Source organism: Aotus nancymaae, unplaced genomic scaffold (assembly GCF_030222135.1).
Source record: "Aotus nancymaae isolate 86718 unplaced genomic scaffold, 86718_ANA_hifiasm-v0.15.2.pri h1tg000036l, whole genome shotgun sequence".
Classification (NCBI taxonomy): domain Eukaryota; kingdom Metazoa; phylum Chordata; class Mammalia; order Primates; family Aotidae; genus Aotus; species Aotus nancymaae.
In genome coordinates, this window is record NW_026988450.1 from 31,316,831 (window position 1) to 31,339,399 (window position 22,569).

Below are 22,569 nucleotides of genomic sequence, written 5' to 3' on the forward strand. Positions count from 1 at the left end.
GGATGATCGTGATCTCCTGACCTCGTGATCCACCCTCCTCCGCCTCCCAAAGTGCTGGGATTCAGGCCTGAGCCACCATGCCTGGCTCCTCGTTTCTTTTCTACCTAATCATTGGTGATAGGACTTCATTCTCCTTAGGTTTAACTCAATTCCTGTCAACCTTACTTCGCCACTTCTCAGCCTCTAGTTATTATTTTTCTGGCATAGTTTTAGTCAACCTGACCATGTGTTGATCTTCTACTATGTGCAAGTAATTGTGATAACCATTATGGTATTAGTTTACATTAAAACTTATTGGTATCTGGGAATATATTTAAGTATAATACTTTCTGATAAAAGTTATTGGAACATAGCCATACTTATCTACTAAATTAGCATCTGTTACACTACTTTTTATTTTAAGTGCAAGCATAGCACATTTTATGGTGCTCCATTTTATTGTGCATCAGATTAAATTGAATACAATGTTTTCCACTTTGTCACCCAGGCTGGAGTACAGTGGCACGATCTCAGCTCACTGCAACCTCCGCCTCCTGGGTTCAACCAATTCTCCTGCCTCAGCCTCCCCAGTAGCTGGGATTACAGGCATCTGCCACCATGCCTGGCTAATTTTTGTAGTTTTAGTAGATGGAGTTTCACCGTGTTGGCCAGGCTGGTCTTGAGCTCCTAACCTCAAGGGATCCACCTACCTAGGCCTCCCAAAGTCCTGGGATTACAGCTGTGAGCCACCACACCTGGCCTATCAGAGCCATTTTTCTAATAACATGCGTTTACTCTGTGTATCTGTGTCCAGTCTGGTGATCCTCTCAATATTTCAAACTTTTTCATTATTGTTACATCTGTTATTGTGTTCTGCAATTAGTGATCTTATACTTGTGGTGGAAACGGCAAAAGACAAAAAGTAGAAGTAGAGTTTGATGATGTGATTGAATTGCTGCAATCTCTTAACAAAAGGTGAATGGATGAGGTGTTGCTTCTTATGGATGAACAAACAGTGGTTACTTAAGAGGGAATCTCCTCCTAGTGAAGATGCTATGAACATTGTTGAAATGGTAACAAAAGATTTAGATACTTCATAACCTTAGTTGATAATAAGTCTGTGGCAGTGTTTAAGAGGATTGACTTCAATTTTGAAAGAAGTTCTACTCAGGAAAAAATGCTATCAAAAGCACTGCATGCTACACAGAAATCTTTCATGAAAGGAAGAGTCAATCGACATGGCAAACTTCATTGTGATCTTCTTTAAGAAGTTGTCACAGCCACCCCAACCTTCTGTAACTACCACCCCAATCAATCAATAGCTATTGAAATTAGACAAGATCCCCCATCAGCAAAAACATTACAAATTGTTGAAGGCTCAGATGATTATTAGCATTTTTTAGCAATAAAGTATTTTTTTATCTAAGGTATACACTTTTTTTAGACATAATGCTATTGCACACTAAATAGTTTATAGTATAGTGTAAACATAATTTTTATATGCTCTAGGAAACAAATTTGTCTGACTCAATATACTACAATATTTGCTTTGTGTGGTAGTCTGAAACTGAACCCACAATAGTTCCAAGGTATACCTTTTATTTGAGTTCCCACTAAATGTAGGGATGTTGAAACATCTTCCTTGTGTTAATCACGGCCTTTAGAGACAAATCCCTACATTTAGTGGGAACTCAAATAATTATGCTAATGCATGAAAGTATAAGCACACAATAAAAGTTGGAAATGATCTCCATTCCTCACATAAAAATAACATGGAGAATTAGAAAGAAAATAAACCAAATGAGCATTCCAAGTTGATTCTTTTTAAGTAAACCTACAGCCACTACATATGTTCATGACAATTAGAGCCGAAAAAAGAAAAAGGCTTTGGGAGGCTGAGGAGGGTAAACCATGAGGTCAGGAGATCGAGACCATCCTGGCCAACACAGTGAAACCCCGTCTCTACTAAAATATAAATAAAAATTAGCTGGGCCTGGTGGTGCACTCTTGTAGTCCCAGCTACTCGGGAGGCTGAGGCAGGGGAATTGCTCGAACCCGGGAGGCAGAGGTTGCAGTGAGCCGAGATTGAGACACTGCACTCCAGTCTGCTAACAGAGCAAGACTCCATCCCCAAAAAAAAAATAAAAAGAAAGAAAAAGGACAAATAGAAATAATTTCTGTTTTTTCTATATAGTAGTAGTTTTGGGGGTATAGAGAGTAAACATTAGTCAAGAACACTCATCTAAATTTGTTGGTAAAATGTAGTCATCGTTTGGCATGTGTTTTGCTTTGGTATATAATGAAGTTGAGCTATCCCATCTTTCTTCTCATATAATACAGTACCACAAACAAAAAAGAATTTCACTAGAGGCGGGTCTTTATCAGAAATATCTGCCAATCCAGTTAGGTAATAGAAAAAAAAATCATTTTCTCCTCCTAGGCCTAAGATTCGTCATGTAAAAATTGTAAGACTGAATAAAGATGACCTCTAAGTTTCTATAATTCATGTACATCTATCAATTTATACATCATGATGTAGAGAGCAGGCTATACTTTCCGGCTCCATGATGCTAGGCTTGGCCACATGACTTGCTTAAAGCAAATATGATACATGCATCTTTTAGGAGAAAACCGAAGTGCATTTCATCTGTTTCTCTCTCTGCTAAAACAATGACAATGTCCCAAAAGAGGGCCCTTCCTTCACCTTTGATCGTGGAGTGAAGATGACACAGAGTGGTGCCAGAGTCAGTCAACAGGTAACATCACTCACTGGGAAACACATCTTTGCTATTGTCACTACAGCATAATCTAATGAAAGCTAATTAAATATAAGAATTTGCTAATAATTGAGGATCAATACAGAGTTAAACTTAAGACCAAAACACTCCAATTTAATAGAAAACTCATAACTAAAATGTGACGTAAGGGGGAGATAAGTTAAAAGGCAACTTTAAAAAATTACAAAAATAGTATTTATAGTAAAAGAAATGGACTTAAACATGTAATGGAATTTTCCTTGTCATTTCTGACTTGAATCCTTGAATAATTATTCCAGGTAGGATTCAACATTTTTACAAAATTGTTCTTCATCATTAAGATATTCCAAGACTATATTTCCACCATTATATAAAGGACAATCCTCCTTAGCAATCCAGGTTTCCAAAGTATGATCCAAAGGTAAGGCTTCTCCTGAAGTAATGTGACACAGCCTTAATTTCTGTGAAGGGAGAAGTAAGTCATACTTTAACAAATAAACATGCTTGAATGGAGCATCATAAAACCTTTATGGAAATTTTATCATAACGAGATGTTACCTTAGCTGTTAATTTGTTATTGTCATTTTTAAGACTGGCTAGAGAAGCGGCAAAGTCTATGGCCTTTCCAATGCTCCATCGGTGGCAAAAGAACATGGGTTTGCTCTTCTCTTTGCTCCCTTTAGGTAAGAAAACCTGAAAGTAAATTCTTTCTGTCTGTAAAAAGAAAAAGTTAAAACAACCATTACATAGACGAAATCGACGAAATAGACACCAGTTTTTGTCTGGTGCCAGCCTTTCCGCTCTTCTTCTGGTCAGAGCAGAATTACCCTCTCACAATGTACCTACTGTTTGGAATATCAATCACAGTAGCCAAAAATACACATAAATGCATGGGCATAGGACCAAGACCCTGGCCAGGGTGATCTGTGCAAAGACAGGCATGGGGCCTAAGTAAGGCCAATTAGATCTGTTTCTGAGATTTTATGTTCAACAGCTTAGGAGACAAAGAGCATTCTCCTTAATTTTTTTTTTTTTTTTTTTTTTTTTGAGATGGAGTTTCACACTTCTTGCCATGACTGGAATGCAATGGTACAATCTGGGCTCACTGCAATTCTCTGCCTCCTGGGTTCCAGTGATTCTCCTGCCTCAGCCTCTCAAGCTGGGATTACAGGTATGTGCCACCACGTCCAGCTAAGTTTTGTATTTTTAGCAGAGATGGGGTTTCACCATATTGATCAGGCTGGTCTTAAACTCCTGACCTCAGGTGATCTGCCTACGTAGGCCTCCCAAAGTTCTGGGATTACAGGCGTGAGCCACCACATCTGGCCTCTCCTTAATTTGTTTAAGTTTCATCAAATTAAACCTGGAGTTGCCTACAGTGAACCCTGTTACCCATAGCCATTTCTGAACCAATATGGAAAAAGTTTCCTCAAATGGGAAAATATGAGGTCAGTGTAGAAAGAGAAATAACAAAAAAACAGATAAACTTGACATAATCTGAAATTTGGTCATCCCCCAAGACCAGATCAATTCATTATTCCCCATTATATGAGGGAAAAAGTTTGTTTTGATTGTCCTGGTTGGAATTGAGTTTTTGTCACTTACAATTCAAAGATTTTTAACACATATAACATTTCTTTTGGTATGAAATACCTCACTATACATTGGGACAGAAGGACTTTTCAGAACAAGGAAACATTAAAAAAAAAAGATAGAAAAAGACCCCCAAACCCCAAGTACCTTATCAACAAAAGAAGGAATTTGGAAAGGATTTCTCTGGTATTCTATATCCTATCTGCCCTCTCCTTATTTTGTATTTTCTTACCTAATTAACAAATGGATGGCTTAGCATAATGGCTCATGCCTGTAATCTCAGCACTTTGGGAGGTCAAGGCAGGCAAACTACTTGAGCCCAGGGGTTCAAGACCAGCCTGGGCAACATGGTGAAACTCCATCTCTACAAAAAGTACAAAAAAATTAGCTGAGTAGAGTGGTGTGTGCCAGTAGTCCCAGCTACTTTGGAGGCTGAGGTGGGAGAATCACTTGAGCCCGAGAAGGTCAAGGCTGCAGTAAGTGGTGAACATGCCACTGTACTCTAGCCAGGGCAACAGAGTAAGACCCTATCTCAACAAAACAAATTAAAACAAAAAAAAGGCAGGAAAGAATGAATAGGAGCAAAAGATTTGGCCTTTGATCTTCACTGATTCCTAAAAACTGCTTTTTAAAAGTCCTGGCTTTTAAATTCTTGCTACAACAGATCAATTCTTGCTACAACAAAAATTTTGGCATAACTGGAGCATCTCTAACTTGTGGGGGAAAGAGGATAATTATTCTGAGAAATAATAAATTCAACACAATTCGATCTCGGCATTAAGGCATAGGGGGTTTGTTATTACAGGTAAGAAGTATTAAAAGAAAAAACAAGAAATCACTGGAAATTCAAACTATGAGCCATCTCTGTAATCAAACAGTCCCTGCTCCAAAAACAAAGTAGCAAGAAGACAGAGAAAGAGAAAATTTAAAAGATACAGTCTTATCTTAAAAAAAAGAAAAAGATAAATATGTATGAGGATAAAAAATGAAACAGAAATGCAAAGTGATAGGCTGGGTAAGCCACAGGCTTTCAGGGCTCCAGAAGAGGAAGAGGTAACTTCGGCTTAAGGTAAGTGGGAAATAACAGTACCACAGGGAGATAAGTATAAACTCCTGGGTCAGGCTCCCTGCTTGGAAGCAGAGGAGTGTGAGGGACCTGTGCTCCAGGAAGGGCAGCTAAAGAAGTTACTGCTGAATGCCTACTTAAGTACAAAATTGCTAGACAGGAATCTGTGAGTGAGGGGAAGGAGAGATATAGGAAGAACCTCCTATTCAAGATTAACATGTCAAATTTAGTAACTGAAATTTCAAAATAAACTAAAGGTTAACTCATTATGGGCAAATGAAGACAGTTGAACTTTAAAAAGACATTAAAATAAGGTATTTAGGATGTACAATTAGATAAAAAAAAGTGATAATATCCATAAAAAGGAAAAAAAGTTATAAAGTCAAAACAGGCACAAATAAAACAAGAAAAGACATGAAGATCCAGCTTAAAATATAGTTTCTGGAGTAAAACACTCAAAATTTAATATAGATAAGTTTCTATGATCCTCAATAAAAAGCCCTAATTTATTATAAGATGGATACGAGGAAGTCATCCAGAACACTGCATAAAGATATACAAAGAGAGAAACAATTATAGGTTGGGCGCGGTGGATCACACCTGTAATCCCAGCACTTTGGGAGGCTGAGGCAGACAGATCACTTGAGGTCAGGAGATTGAGGCCAACCTCACAAACATGGCAAAACTCTGTCTCTACTAAAAATACAAAAATTAGCTGGGTGTGGTGGCACGCACCTGTAGTCCCAGCTACTTAGGAGGCTGAGGCACGAGAATTGCTCAAACTCAGGAAGTGGAGGCTGCAGTGAGCCAAGACTGCGCCACTGCACACCAGCCTGGGTGAAAGAGTGAGATTCTGTTTCAAAGCAAAAACAATTATAGGTTCCCAAAATATGTCAACAAGAGATTCAGAAAAGAAGTGGTGAAGTAGCACTATTTAGAGAGAAAATGAGTACAATTTTCCAAAAAATCAAACTTTAAAATGAGTCAAACTGAATAATTAAAATAAATCCACACGTAGAAACATTCCACAAAAATTGGAAAATATCACAAGAAATCTTAAAAGTACCAAAAAAGATAGATTATTCATAGAGTAAGACTGACACAGATATTTCTGCAATAATAGATGACAAAGTATATTAAAAGAGTTGAGAAAGTTCAATAGACAATCCAGCTAAAAGTAAGGGCAAAATAAGGGCATGTTCAAACAAACAAACAAACAAAAAGACTAATAGAGTAATTTTATTACTAGAGACCTTTATTGAATGAACTGCTAAAGAATGTACTTTAGCCAAAATAAAAGTGAGCCCCAATGAAGGAGAAACTCAACAAACAAGCAAACAAAAAACAAAGAAGTATTGGTAAATTTAAGTAGCTATTAACTTAAAATTAATTTTTATATGTTAAATTAAGATGATGGGATAGGAGACAGTCAACTGGATGAAGCATTTCAAGTTCGTATTCAGGAGGATATAATACCAACTAACTTTAGATTTGAGAAAAAAATGCTATTTAATTATATACATAAAGAATGTGAGCACATAGTTGTTATCACCATTATCATTTTAGGATATTATACTGGAGATTATGATAATGTAGTATGAAAAATAAAATAATGAGTATAATTATTAAAAAAATTAGAGTTATTCTTATTTGTTAATGAGGTATCACTTTTAACTAGAAAATTGAAAACACTAATAGAAAAAAACTTCTAAAATTAATAGAAGATTTTGCTGATGTAGCTGAATAATATGAGTATACAGAACTCAAGATTTTTTTCTCTTTATTAGCAATAAGTACTTGGCAATAGAAGAAGGGAAAATATTCTGTTTCTAATTTAAACAAAACCCATAAAATAAGTAGCAATGAAAATATGGAATACAACATAAAAGAAGAAAAACATAAAATGTTACAGAAGGAGGGCCAGGCACAGTGGCTCACGCTTGTAATCCCAGCACTTTGAGAGGTTGAGGTGGGTGGATCATCTGAGGTCGGAGGTCGAGACCAGCCTGACCAATATGGAGAAACCCCAACTCTACCAAAAACACAAACTATAATCCCAGCTACTCGGGAGGCTGAGGCAGGAGAATCGCTTGAACCTGGGAAACGGAGGTTGCAGTGATCCAAGATTGCACCATTGTACCCCAGCCTGGGCAACAAGAACAAAACTCTGTCTCAAAAAAAAAAAAGTTACAGAAGGCCATAAAACATCTGAATAAATAAAGACATACAAGGTCCTTATAGAAAGACAATGTCATAAAAATGTCATTTCTTCCAAAATTAATGTATAGCATACAAAGCAAATCCAATGTGAAACCTTCAGGAATGGTTCTGAGTCAGGTCAAAAGCCTAGACTTGCTAGTAGATACTGGTGGGAATTTGAACTGTACTTCACCTAACTTCACAGAAACCACTCAGGTATTCATAAAGGATATTTTGCGTAAATTACTGGAATCTTATGAGCAGGAAAGGGGCTGGAATCCTCAGGACATAAAAAAGGAGGCCAAGATGGTACAATATCCCCAGGAGAATGGCAAAGGGGCCTTCAAGCAAATGATCAAATCCTCATTTCCTCCAGGCAATGTTCACTTATCAAATCCTGTGGGAGACATGAGGGGATGTAGGAACCCACATTTCTGTCTAAGATTATGCTGTTAACTGTTGCTTTTTATAGTCATATTCTCAGTTTCCACAGTTTTGCTTTTAAAGAGTACAGGCTATGTTGAAGGCTATTATTCACAACCCTGCCCCATTATGATAACCTAGAAATCCTAAGAGTGGTATTTTTCAAAATCTGAACATTCAGATGGATGAATAAATGCTAATAAAAGTACTAAGAAAAAATGAAAAAATATAGATGGCACTTGCATGATCAGATATAGAACATTCTATAAAGCTATTGTTCCAAATCAATTGGGTATTAACTTATGAGTAAAAAATAAATGAGTAGACTAGAATAGAAAATTAAGAAATAAAATCATATACAGAAAATAAAATGTTCAGCTTTTCATGAAGGTGATATTTTGGTATTTCAATCCAATAAAACATTGACAATTTATTAATCAGTGATGGTAAAACTACCTAAACAACTAGAAGAAAATAAAATTAAGCCCTTAGCTAACATCACATGCTAACAAAAAAAAAGGTGGGTTGAAGACGATGGCAAAACGAGCTGGATGCAGTGGCTTGCGCCCGCAATCCCAGCACTTTGGGAGGCTGAGGTGGGTGGGTCACCTGAGGTTAGGAGTTTGAGACCAGCCTGACCAACATGGTGAAACCCTGTCTCTACTAAAAATACAAAAATTAGATGGCGTGGTACCACAAACCTAATTCCAGCTACTCAGGAGGCTGAGACAGAAGAATCACTTGAACCCAGGAGGCAGAGGATGCAGTGAGCTGAGATTGCACTGTTGCACTCCAAACTGGGCAACAAGAGCGAAACGCTGTCTCAAAAAAAAAAAAAAAAAAAAGACTAATGCAAAACAAAACAAAAACACACACACAAAACCCAAAGGAAAACCATAACAGGAATGAAAGGAAAGACAGAACTTGGAAAATGTAAATGTGAAATACTGATACGTCAATAAGAAATCTAAGCAAAATCAATACATTGATAGATTTGAATAACAGTTTATAAAGAAGAACGATTATAAAGGATTAATATCTTTTATAGTCTAAGAGCTCCTATAAGTTGACCAAACAAAATAAAAAGTCAAATATCCCAAAAGAAAAATGATCAAAGGATATTAACAATTCAGAGAAGAGCAGTTCCAAATGCCCAAAAAACATATTAAAGTTATCCAACCTGAACAGTAGTCAGGGAAATACAAATTAAAGCATTTATGAAATTTTTTCTATAGCCACTAGACTGTAAAATATTAAAAAGAATGCTAATAGCTACGGGAAACCATAAAGGAAAAGGGTACTCTCATGTTTGGCCACGAGAGGCAGTATGTTGAACTGGTTAGAATGGCAGGCTCTTACCAAGTTAGTGCTCTCAAAAATACTTAACTTGAGATTACTCATCTGTAAAATTAGAATAAAAATATATCTCAGAAGAGTTGTAAGTGCTAAAGGTGATTTAAAACCTAGAGCCACAAAACAATGCTTAGCATAGGCAATCAGTCAATGAAGTTTGATTAGGAATGTGAATTGTTACAATTTCTTGGTAAAGTTGTTTGGCAATTTTTATTAAAATTTAAAATATGCATACCCTTTGACACAGCAAACATGTTCTTGGGAATTTATCTCACAGAAAGAAAAGTACCACACAGGCTAATTAGCACAGTAGCCAAAACTGGAAACAAAGTGAATGCTCATTAATGGAAAAAATGACAAAATAAGCCACAGTATACCCACACCACAGAAAAGGATGCAGTTTGCAAAGAAAATGATTTAGAGTCACACCAACTCACTTGAGGGAATTTCTACTAGGCATTAATCAGAGTAGGATATAAAGGGAGAAGGATATGTCATCTACCCCAAACCTGTTTTAGTTTTATTTACAGCCCTAATCACTACATGAACTATTATATTTAATATCTGTCTCAGCCTAGTGGCATATAAATTCCGGTTCATAAGGGCAGGGACTCTGTTTTTCACTGCTGTATTCTCAGGGCTTGGTATATAGAAAGTATTTTTTTTAAGTGTGTTGATGTAAAATGATACACACACATATAATACACACAAACATACATGTATATACTACACACATATATATTATACATATATGTATAAACACATAGACACACATATACCTCTAGTATCTCTATATTTATACACACACAAACAATAATATAGGAAAATCTTTTATCTACAAACTTATAGAATGCTTTATGATACATTGTTAAGTGTGTGAAGAAGATGGTTTGTGAAACCAGGCTGCCTAGTTTCAATTTGTAGTTCTCCACTTACTACCTATGTTAATAAGAAGTTGCTCTTTTTGTGAAAGTGCATACCTTATAAGCTTGTTGCAAGGATGAAATGTGTTAGAAGAAGAGGACTGTCTCAAAGTAAGTCTTGTAGAAGTTTTTACTGCTGTGTTTTAAGTAACAGAAGAATTGCAAAGTAATATAAGTATTACTGAATACTTTAGGGCAGCTCTTCTCAACTTGGTCACTATTTACATTTTAGGCCAAGAAATTCTCTGTTGTCAGCCTTGTCCTCTACAATGTATGAATTTAACAGCATATCTGGCCTCTACCAACTAAATACCAGGAGCACCCCATTCCCAACTGTGACAACCAAAAATGTATCCAGAATTGCTGAATGTCCCCTTAGGGGGCAAAACTGCTCTCAGTTAAGAACTGCTGCTTTAAGGGGATGAAAATGGATGAGAGACACAGGAGACTGTGTTTTTTCTCCATATGCATCTTTTGATAGTTATACTTGTTAAAAGCTTGTACTATCTTTGCAATTTTAAAAATATAAAATAAAATTTCAAAAAAGGAAAATATCAGGAGTAGTCATTTAAATAAAAAATTGTAATCAATGGTTTCTAAGCCATCAGAACAAATTCAATCAATACAAAAGGAAAGAGAAAGAGTCAAAGAAAAAGGGTGATGAGCAGAAAATATATGATGGAAGAAATATGTTCAAATACACCAATGACCACAATAAACAAGAAAGGATTTAACTCACCTACAAAAGAGAGATACTATCAAACTGGTTTAAAAAAAACAAAGTCCAGCTATATGCTGCTTACAATAGACACCCTAAAACAAATAACAAAACAAGTTGAAATATAAAGGGATGAAAAAGTTACATACTTGTTAAATACTCACCAAAAGAAAGCTAGTGAAACAATATTATAATTTAAAATAGGATTCAAGGCAAAATTTATAAAGAACATATAAGAATGAAGAAATTCTATGCACTTGATAATATATAACTCTACAAACCATTAGAGTTATATAAAAAAAACAAAACCACATCCATACTGGGAGATTTTAACCTATCTGAGAAACTGATAAATCAAGTGGACCAAAAATTAAGTACACACATATACATATAGTACATATAGACAGAGAGAGATAGTAGATAATAAAGCAAACAGGGCAAAAATGTAAATAATTGGTACATTTAGGTAAAAGATATGGAAAAGTTATTTGTACTATGTTTGTAACTTGCCTGTGTTTGAAATGGTATGAAAGACACCAAACAAGTATACTGTTACACCTAAACAAGTACATTAAAAATAAATAAATTACCATTCTATGTGAAAGGTTGGAAATAGTACACTAGAGAAAAATCTAAACAAAGCAGAAGGAAATAACAGAAAAGCAAAAATTAGTGAAACAGAAAACAAAACACAGAAGTCTTTAAATCCAAATCACGGTTATTTGAAAACACTAAGAAAAAATAAGGATAAACTTCTAGCTATTCTGTCTAAAGGGGAAAAGGAAAAGTACAAATGAAAAATATTAAAAAAGAAGTAGAATGACAAAAGGCACATGGAGATTCTGAAGTATAACAAGAATAACTTGAACAACTTGGTAACAATAAACTGAAAAATCTACATCAAATAATATTTTGGAAAAATATTTACCAAAATTGACTTCAGATGAAATAGATTATCCAGATAAACCAAGATGTAACATATTGGAATGGTATTAGAAATTCTCCAAGAGTTACAACTAAGTGTTATCAAACCTTCGAGAACAAATAATTCCCACCCTCTACAACTACCTCAAAGAATAGAAGAGGGAAAGCTACTCAACTAATTTTTGAGCATAATCTTGCTATTTAATGTCACTAACACACACTAAAGAGTATGTTAGCAAATCGGTTCCTTATTGTATTTTAAAGAATTATATACCAGAGTCAAGTGATTTATCATGGAATATTTGATGACCTAACAAAAGAAACACTGATTAATAAAAGTTATTATATTGATGACGAAAAAATGATCTTACTTGATGTAAGAAAAAAATTTACAGTAAAGTTTAATATCCATTCATAATATAAATTCCTAGCAAACTAGGAATAGAAAGAAATGTTAGTATTATGAAAAAGGCTACTTACACATTTTTACAGTATATCTAACACTTGATGAAACTTTAGACACATTTGCATTAAAGTCAGAAACATGATGAAGATTCCTTCTATTGCTCATATTATTCAACATTGTTCTGAAGATCTCAACATTAAGACGAACAATGATAACACAAAGAAGATAAGAAAAAAATCTGCAGAAAAAATCCACAAAACTTAGCATTTGCAGAAGATATGACTACACAGAAAATAGCCCAGAAAATCTACAAAATATGGGAACTATTAGGAATTTATTTGTGGGATAGAAGGATACATAACATCAACCAACAATAATCAGGAAAATGTAATTTTTTATTTTTTTGAGACTGAGTCTCACTCTGTTGCCAGGCTGGAGTGCAATGGCATGATCTTGGCTCACTGCAACCTCCACTCGCTGTAATCACCTGGGTTCAAGTGATTCTCGTGCCTCAGCCTCGGGAGTAGCTGAAACTACAGGAATGCACCACCACACCCAGCTAATTTTTGTATTTTTAGTAGAGACGGGGTTTCACCATGTTGACCAGGATAGTCTCGATCTCCTGACATCATGATCTGCCCGCCTCGGCCTCCCAAAGTGGTAGGCTTACAGGCATGCGCCACTGTGCCCGGAGAAAATGTGATGTTTTAAAAAGGTATTATTTATAATGACAGCAAAAATTATAAAGAGCCTAAGAATAAAGCTAAGAAAAGGTATGTAAATACTCATGGTAAGCATTATAAAATGTTACTTCTATAATTACACATAAAAGAAAACAAAGAAAGTTGGAAAGATATGCAACAGACATAGATAAGAAGACTCAAAATTCTAAAGATGTCAACTGTCTCTAATCTAAAATTCGGCATTATTCCTATCAAAATCATAATTTCATAGAACAGGGCAAAGTGATCCTAAAATTTTTACGAAGGAATAAATGATCAAAAATTGACATGGTTGAAAGCACTACTAGAAAGAGACAAATGATATAACAACAGGAAGCTGACCGTATCTAGTAAAGCTGAAGATCAGCAAAGTCCATAAACCAGGGTTTCTATTTCTAGGTCTATTCCCTAAAGTAGTATTTTTTAAACTGGTAGTCTCAATCCATCAAGGGTTGAAAATCAACCTAATAGGTCTGACTAACAGTCTTTAAAATAGAAAATAAAAATATCATAATATATAACACATATTAACAGTAAGTACCACTCAACTAAACTGTGTTAAGGTATGTATATATATTGGGTTGTTATACAAAATAACTGATATTGTGAAGTTTTAAAGGAATAGTCCTAGAGAAATTCTTCTACATATACACAAGGATGGTCACCATAGACAGTTTATAATAGCAAAAAATTGAAAAAATTTGAATTTTGTTTATTAAGAGAATAAATTGAGGTATACTAATACTATGGAATAATGTGCAGCTATCAAAATGAATGAGCAAGGCTAAATGTCTCAGCATGGATAAATGTTAACAGCACATGCCAAGTGGGGAAAAATAAAATCAACTAGAAGAAGGATATATATGGTTCACTGCCATATCTATAAAGTGAAAAAACTCACAAAACTATGTATTATTTATGCAGACATATACCATGCAATATCAAAAATGATACATACCAGGTTTAGGTTAATTGTTAATTGATGGGAAGGAGGAATACAAAGAGGACTTCGACTATATTTGAAATTTTTGTGTTTTTAAAACTCTAAGACCAACCTGTGGCAATGACTTATCACCATCAGCATGCATCTTTAATTTCATCAATGCAACCTTTGCAGCTGTTTCACTATTTTTGGCACCTTTCCGTCGTTTACTTGCTGTTTCTCCTGTCTTGGAATCTAAGAAATAAGTGTAAGCATGTAATCACATAAAACTTTCACATTACAAGTAGAGTTTTATTATAAAGCATTTCTTAATTATGACCCTGAAACATATATAAATTACACACGGCCGGGCGTGGTGGCTCACACCTGTGATTCCAGAACTTTGGGAGGCTGAGGTGGGTAGATCACAAGATCAGGAGTTCAAGACTAGCCTGGCCAAGATGGTGAAATCCAGTCTATACTAAAAATACAAAAATTAGCCAGGCTTGGTGGTGGGTACTTGTAATCCCAGCTAATGGGGAGGCTGAGACAGAAAATTGCTTGAACTCAGGAGGTGGAGGCTGCAGTGAGCCAAGATTGTGCCACTGCACTCCAACCTGGGTGACAGAATGAGACTTGGTCTCAAAAAAAAGAAAAAAAAGAAAAAAAATTACACACGAGAGATATACAGAGACCACATTCATTGTACAGGTATTGTATTTACATGGTCAATGGAAAAATATCATTGAGATTGATCCAAGCAATCTCCACATCAAAAAATTCACTAAAATGTGCTTCTTTCCAACTTAAGCCTAGTTAACCTAAAGCAGTCATTAATGCTTCTACAGACAACCTCAAGAATTGGTTATGCAAGATTTTAATAAAGGTACTATCCTTAATATGGGATAAAAATTCTGAGCTAACATACTAACTAACAGAGAGATTGATTTACATCACAGATACATTCTTTCCTAGTATCTCTTATTAGCAGTAGCATTCACAGTACAGGTGATTAGGCTTAGAGTTTAGTCTATAGAGAAAGCAACTGACTACTTCAATCTCATGAATATCACTTCTAGCCTGGATGGTTAACTAGCTAATCTAGGTGGCTCAGCAAAAGAGATAAATATTTATGGTGGAGTACTTCCAAATAATTTTCACATTTTCATTGATCAGGTAGCCCTTATAAGAAACACTGTCACAAGAATATCATCAAAATACAAGTTAATACGAATACCACTGGGGCTATTGATGATGCCTCCCATAACTGAAAAGCAGACATAAAAAGCAGGAGCTCTGGAACTAGGAAAGCAAAAAATAGGCTTTCTAGATATTTACCAATAATGTCTTTAACAAGTTTCTGAGTGGCAGCCATTCGAGGCTTCGGGATTTCCAGTTTTTTACACTCATGATCTGACTGATGACGGTGTCTATGAGCAACAGAAAAGTGACACTAGTTCACGTATTTGTATATGACTTAAACAGATATACAAAGTGTGAACAGTTAAGCGATTACCTTAGGCAAAAATTCTTCTCACAATAAGGACATATAACTGCCACAAGTTCTCTTTCAGCACAGTCTTTGAATGAGCACGGGTAAGATGTATGTTGATCTGTCTTTAGTCTCTCATTGATTACAGTCATCTGAAAATGCAAAGAGGAGGAAATGTATTACATTTCAGACCAAAACCAAATCAATGTGTCCATTCTAGAAGGCCGCATTCACATTATTTTTGCTTAAACTTATTAGAGCAAGTTACTTACTCTCACATAAAGATTATAACGAATATTTTGTGTCACAAATGATTACTATGCTGACTGTTCTACATTTTCATAATTTTCCTACTGTGGTATATTTATCTTCTAAGTCAAGTTAAAATGACTATTTAATTACTCTCTATAATATTAACCTGCTTTGTAACAGTCTCATACAAAGATGCCCCTATAACATGCTCAGGTAATTATCTCATCAACCCTCAAATGGCAAGTCAACCTACTTTCCACACTAATTTTAGGGGATGAAACACTTAGAGAATAAAACACTTAAAAATTATGTATTTATTCATGAGATAAAAGGTTAAAGACAGTTTTCATAATCATATATTATTCTCCATGCCTTATTTTATATTCTTATTACCAGCAAATACTCCATTACAGGAAGAAAAGATTTTGAAAGATTAAAAAAAAAAAAAAAAGATCTAGATCAGTCAGGTTGTTCTGGGCATTAAGAAACCAGGTTTCTAAAGATGAGTAAACTTAGGGAAATAATTGCTTGAAAACTACAACCAAAGTGAATTCCTTTTTATAAATAATAGTCACATCTTGTTGGAATTAAGTATCTTTTTGAACTTGTTGCAATGGCTAATGATATTTCAGTATTTAATTAATGAGATCTAATTATCTGAGAAACATTCAGAGAAATCAAATTATATCCTAAGAAAAAAGAAAACACAGGATTTTAAAACTATAAGAAACATCAGTAAGTTTTATTGTATGACTAAATATTTCCTCCAATTAATGCTGCACAAAATCAACATGCTAGGTAATTTTAGTGTTCCTCAAATAGATCACGTAAACTTCAAAGAGTCCAATTTTGACTGATCGTTTACACTTGAAAGAATCAGATTTCAACAGAACCTCATGCAACTAACTTTCTATAACTGAGAGAACAGATGTGAAAATCCTTGGTAAAGCACTTGGTAAATGATGGGCAGGAATAAATGTCCACTGAGAAGTGTAGAGCACATTGGACATGGTGGGCTTAGCTTTCTCTCTTCCTCTTGGAATTGAACTGCCTTCAGGGAGAAAGCCTAACCTGATCCAATACTGCTATGACTGCTGGGCAAGTCTGCTTAATTCTGGATTTTCTTTGCAAACCCATTTGGCTCTATGCTGAGCTTTATCATTCAACTTATCTTTACCAGTAATAGGGGTAATATTTTGACTTCTATCTGCCAGATCTTACTTAAATTATGATTTGTACAAAATAGAGTGGGAATTTTATTAGACTATAGATTTGTTCCCGGTGGTCTTAGGCTGACTGAACCGGAATGATTTACTACCACAGATCCTGTCAGCAGGCATCAATGAAAATGAACACAACAGTCAAGGACACAGTGAACTGGAGGGAATACATAAGTAGGACATTCACTTCAATGTATATTTATAAATAGATAGCCTTGGCCAGGAGTGGTGGCTCACACCTGTAATCCCAGCACTTTGGGAGGCCGAGGCAGGTGGATCACCCGAGGTCAGGAGTTTGAGACTGTAACCGGGTGTTTTTTTGGGTGTTGGCGAGGCACAGCTCCCCTAGGAGAAGGCTGTGGGTTCTTGACCTTCAACCTTTTAAGGAATAAGCACTGGGACCACTGCAGTTGCGCCATATGCTTGTAAAAGTAAATACTGGACCCAAGAAGTGTTGCAGAAAGGTGATTTTATTTAGGTAGAGAAAAGAGAAGGAAAGGAGAAGAAGAGAAAGACTTCCACGAAAGAGTGTGAAAGGGGATTCCAGAGGGGAAATCCCAGAAGGAGCTCCCACCATGTGGGAGGGGATTTCAGAGAGTTGGAAATCCGGCGTGGGTGAAGGAGCAGGGAATTTATCCTGGGAGAAATTCCCACCTTCCCAAGTTCCTTTGGCCAATGAAAGATGTTCCTTTAAACTTCCGCTGGAGTGACTGACTTTTAATTTCTTCCCTTGCCGGGGAAATTGAAACACAAACAGTTAAATCTCCCAGATGGAGAGAGAGAGGAGGGGGGCATGGCGCTGGGACCTTCTTGTCCTTAAAACTACACCCCCTCATGGACCCGGAAAGAGAACACATTCCCTCATTCCCCCTTCTGAACAGGAAAATTTAACTTTTGTTGGAATAGGGGCGTTGATTTTTGGAAAGCCACCGTGGGTAAAGGAGCAGGGGAATTTATCATAGAAGAAATTCCTACCTTCCCAAGTTCCTTTGGCCAATGAAAAGAGTTCCTTTAAACTTCTGCTGGAGTAATTAACTTTTAGTTTCTTCCCGCACCAGCAAAATTTAAACATAAACCGTTAAATCTCCTGGATAGAAAAAAATGGAAGGAGGGCATGGCGCTAGAAAGTTCTTGCCCTTAAAACTACGCCCCCTCATGAACCTGGGGAAAAAAACACATTCCCTCAAGATCAGCATAGCCAACATAGTGAAACCCCATCTCTACTAAAAATACAAAAATTAGTTGGGCGTGGTGGCTCGTGCCTGTACGCCCAGCTACTTGCGGGGCTGAGGCAGAAGAATCGCTTGAACACAGGAGGTAGAGGTTGCAGTGAGCTGAGATCCTGCCATTGCACTCCAGCCTGGGCGACAAGACCGAAACTTCGTCTCGAAACATAACAAAACATACAAACAAATAAATATATAGCCTTATGCTGTAAGTGGGCTACCTAAACAGAAATGTTGAGGAATAAGAAATGGGATAAGAATTTACAAATACCAAGTAAAACAATTTTTCTTTCAAACAGAGAAAAATAACATAAATGAAGCAAAAGACTCTTTACATAATCAGTTTAGTATGCCAAACTTTAGTCTCTGTGACACTGACTGGCTTTAAATCTAATCAAATTCTGAATGAAAGTATGTAAATATAAATACATTTTATCAGATTGAAAAAATATTAACATACCTCAGGACAACCATGAGACTCCCTGCTTCTGTGTTCAAGGCTTAAAAAATAACAATAAACATTTATTTAAATAACATACTTAAAGATAACTGCAGTAATTTGTGGTATTTTAATGTTCAGTATTCTTAAGACACATTATGCTTAATAATATTATGTTAATAACTTTGAATATGAGGAAAAACTGAAACGTCAGATAAAGATGGAGCATCTATAGTCTCAAAAGTTTTAAAACACAAATGTTCCACTTCAATATGAGTAAAAACAATTCACCACCCTAAATTACATTGACTTTGAATGCTTTAGGGTACATGAAAATATAAACAAATCTTTCAGTTCTTTTTATTTCTAAAAGATCATCAGTAGTAAAATGTGAAGAGTGCTCTAATTCTGAATAATTTAAAAACATATATTACTTTTATTTACTTCCAAGAAATCATTTTGAATTACATTCTGAAAAGAATTTATTCTTTCAGTGCTCTATTTCATAAATTAAATGCTTGACATTTTAAAGTTTAATTGTAAGGAAAACTCATTTTCCAAAATTCTTCGTTAATTTCCAGGTTTTACTTGGTATGTGATGTACTCAAATGCTGTGATTCCTGTTTTAAGGCATTTATAGGTTGGGCTCTTTTTATTTTATTAATTAAAGAGTAATAATTATAACTAGATTTTTGCCATAATATTTATATTGTGAATATTGTTTTCTCCTTGTAATTAAAAGATTAAAATGTAACTTTAATATAAAATTCAAATATATAACCCCACTTTTGGAAGTTTAAGAATTAGTCACATATACAAAGAAGTAATCAGAGTCTATTACTTTACTGAATATCAATAATCAATGGCTAAAGTAACAATTATTTTAACTCATTCTACTTTTCAGAAATAACTCCATGTTATTAAACACTAAAGTTACTCCCAAATCCTGCATAAAAACTTAACTTACCAAAATATTCCTGAACAATCACCACACACAAATGGAAGAAAATCTAAAATTGAGGGAAAATGTATGTACTGGTCAGTATCTGATTTCGATTTAGTTTTCTCAAACAAGAAGATACCCTCTATGGAAAAACTTCCCATTTTGACTAATATCCTAGTGTAGCAAGCACTGTGTAACCACTCTAACAAAAGTAACCACAACTTCAATAACTGTGACAGAAATTAACTGGATTAACAGAAGGTATTAATAGATGTTACTTGTAACTTTACTAAATCAGACAAAAATAAGTTCTAGTGGTTTTCTTTTTCTTTTTTGTTTTGTTTCCCAGATTTACTAGGTGTTGTTTTTGATGACTATATACTGCAAAAATTCCGCATTTGCAGTTAAAAACCTGGGATTCAGTTATGATTCCACTGCTTACTAATCGAACAATGCCAAGCAAGTTACTTAACAGTAAAGCTTTGCAAATATGTATATATCCAATATATATATTTATATACTAATCTGTGTAATAATATATACCTGTATGAACATATATATATATATATATATATATGTGTATCTCCAAAGCTTGACTATTCACATATATTTATAATATTTATATATACATCTATAAGATTTATGGTATTTCAAATATATATATTTGATGTAATATATAGTACACTTATATAAAGTATATGTGTGTGTTTCTATATATGTATGTAAATAAACATATACAAAACCAAAGCTCTTACTGAGTAACAAAAATAGAAAGATACAGACAAGTAGATACAGAGACAAATAGATATAAACATATGAGTACATCTTTCCTGTGTATATATGTATATGTGTGTGTATGCATGTGTCAATATATCTATATCTGTATCTGTGTGCTGTATGCCACACTGACCTCACAAGGTAATTACAAAAACCAAATGAGATATATGTAAAGGATCAGAATAGTAATACAGTAACTATAATTAATAAGAATAATACAGCAATTAACTTCTTTTGAGTATGCTCAACTCAGAACAATATTGCCAGGGGCTGGGCGTGGTGGCTCATGTCTGTAATGCCAGCACTTTGGGAGGCTGAGGCAGGCGAATCACCTGAGGTCAAGAGTTCAAGACCAGCCTGGCCAACATGGAGAAACCCTGTCTCTACTAAAACAAAACACAAAAAAATTAGCTGGGCGTGGTGGTGCATGCCTGTAAATCCCAGATACTCAGGTGGCTGAGGCAGGAGAATCACTTGAACTCGGGAATTGGAGGCTGCAGTGAGCTGAGATTGCGCCACTGAACTCCAGCCTGGGCAACAGAGCCAGACTCCATCTCAAAACAAAACAAACAAACAAACAAACAAAGAACAATACTGCAGTGACAGGGTAGAGTTGCTTACTATTTTGAGACTTTTGATAATAAAGTATTAGACACAAACTAGAAGGACCCAGGGGAAAGAGTTAAGTCAAGACAGTATCTCAGCACCTGATACCATCCTTAAATCCCTCCAGAAGGTAGATAAAATTTAGGATATACACTTGATATAGTCTAAATCTTAACTGCTTTCCACTAGTCCCAAACAGATAGGCCTGGCCTCATCTCAGTTATTGACACTAAACACATATATAGCTAGAAAGGAAAATGAGCCATGTCATGAATGGCATATAATGTGTATTGGACTCTCTAACAGGGGATCAGGCATACCAGATATACATAAATTACAGTCGAAACCCACATGGCTAACCTTCTACATGAAAAAAGTCACTCTGAATCACACGGATTGTGATTACAGCCAGTAGTGAAAGATACATATATAGAGGACTAAAAAGAACCTAGCAGGGATTGTGTCACTTGTCCTATCACACATGTCCACAGCAGACATCACTATGAAACTGGGCTAAACCTCAGAGTCCTTGACACAGTGATTCAGGCACTTGATATCAATGACTGGAGTTGCAGTGGGAGATGAAATCTGTTTGCTACCTTATGTAGTATGTGTCATTACATATGACACACACACGGAGTGAAAACTAGTACCAATGACTGAGCAGTCTGTGTGGTTCTAATGCTTCAAAAACTTGCCTTTTCCAGGTGTATGACATACTGAAGCCAGTGCCACATTACCTTGGACTAGGTATATCCCAAGGTCTCTCAGTGCAATGGGGAGAGCCCACCGCCATATCATTAATTCTCTCTAAATGCAGCTTACTAGTTGGAACGGTCTTCTGTGTAAAAGACTGTAGTTTACACCCTTCTGTGGTCCAAGCACCAAAATCAATGATCTGTAAATGTCTGTTCAAACAATAATAAGCTAAGGAAGGGCCTTCTGCGGGACACACCTGCACCGGAACACCAGTTGGGAGAGTTGGTCTCGCTCAACTCCTTCTGACAACTAAGTAACAGGTAACTAAACAAAAAGTTTGGGAAAGTGGCTGGCTGTAGATCGCAGTGGCAAAGCCAAAGGAGAACTCCCCCAGACCAGCCCTACGCTTCCCCATCCCCGCGCTCAGCAGAGTAAGTGTGCACCACGCGACCCAGCAGTGGGCTCCGTGCACATCTCGGACACAGCACACTCGAAAACCAAAATGAACACTGTAAGGTACGTTTTCAGGAATTGCATGGCTCCCTTCCAAGGAGACCACATGTCATTTCAAAGGCTCACGGCCAACAAAAACACACACCAACAAATCTCACTGCAGACCCAGAAGAAACGTTCCCACCCCACTCCTCAGGCTCGGCCCAGCCTTGTGGCCTCCCCTCACCCGCCGCCACCATCCGCGGAAACAAAGCGGAGTCCCTGTCTCCCGCGGCCGGGGATGCGGGCTGGGGGCTCCCCGATCACCTCGCTGCCGGCAGTGCTCCACCTGACAGTGCTGCCCAATGTCCAACTCCGCCATCTCTCCGGCGCCACAAGGGGCGGGGCACAGCCTGAGAGGCGAGGCAGAGCGCGCGCGGCGCCTGCCGGGAGAGTGGCGGACCCAGGGGCGGAGTCACAGGTGGGGGCGGGACCGGGA

At 36.3% G+C, this 22,569-nt stretch overlaps 1 protein-coding gene across 5 annotated transcripts; it reads right to left on the reverse strand.

Moving 5' to 3' along the window:
• Nucleotides 1-2,843: 2,843 nt before the first annotated feature.
• ZFAND1 (zinc finger AN1-type containing 1) lies at nucleotides 2,844-22,471 on the reverse strand. 5 transcript variants are annotated; one of them, XM_012474833.2, is made up of 8 exons: nucleotides 22,398-22,471; nucleotides 19,581-19,623; nucleotides 18,635-18,674; nucleotides 15,501-15,628; nucleotides 15,323-15,414; nucleotides 14,118-14,239; nucleotides 3,294-3,449; nucleotides 2,844-3,196 (listed from the first exon to the last, which is right to left on the reverse strand). In XM_012474833.2, the coding sequence occupies exons 1-8, from the start codon at nucleotides 22,450-22,452 to the stop codon at nucleotides 3,026-3,028; spliced, it is 807 nt and encodes a 268-aa protein (XP_012330256.1). In that variant the 5' UTR covers nucleotides 22,453-22,471; the 3' UTR covers nucleotides 2,844-3,025. The 5 variants fall into 5 exon arrangements, with proteins under 5 accessions (XP_012330256.1, XP_064240382.1, XP_064240383.1 ...); XM_064384312.1 differs by lacking the exon at nucleotides 22,398-22,471 and adding an exon at nucleotides 22,318-22,362; XM_064384313.1 differs by lacking the exon at nucleotides 22,398-22,471 and adding an exon at nucleotides 17,924-18,035 and having other exon boundaries at nucleotides 19,581-19,625.
• Nucleotides 22,472-22,569: the final 98 nt, after the last annotated feature.

Coding starts and splice junctions, on each gene's coding strand:
- ZFAND1 (XM_012474833.2), bottom strand. CDS start 22,452: ATGGCGGAGTTGGACATTGGGCAGCACTGTCAGGTGGAGCACTGCCGG. Junction 19,624..22,397: donor GGAGCACTGCCGGCAGCGAG/GTGATCGGGGAG, acceptor CCTCAATTTTAG/ATTTTCTTCCATTTGTGTGT. Junction 3,450..14,117: donor GTGATAAGTCATTGCCACAG/GTTGGTCTTAGA, acceptor TTCTTTTTACAG/ACAGAAAGAATTTACTTTCA.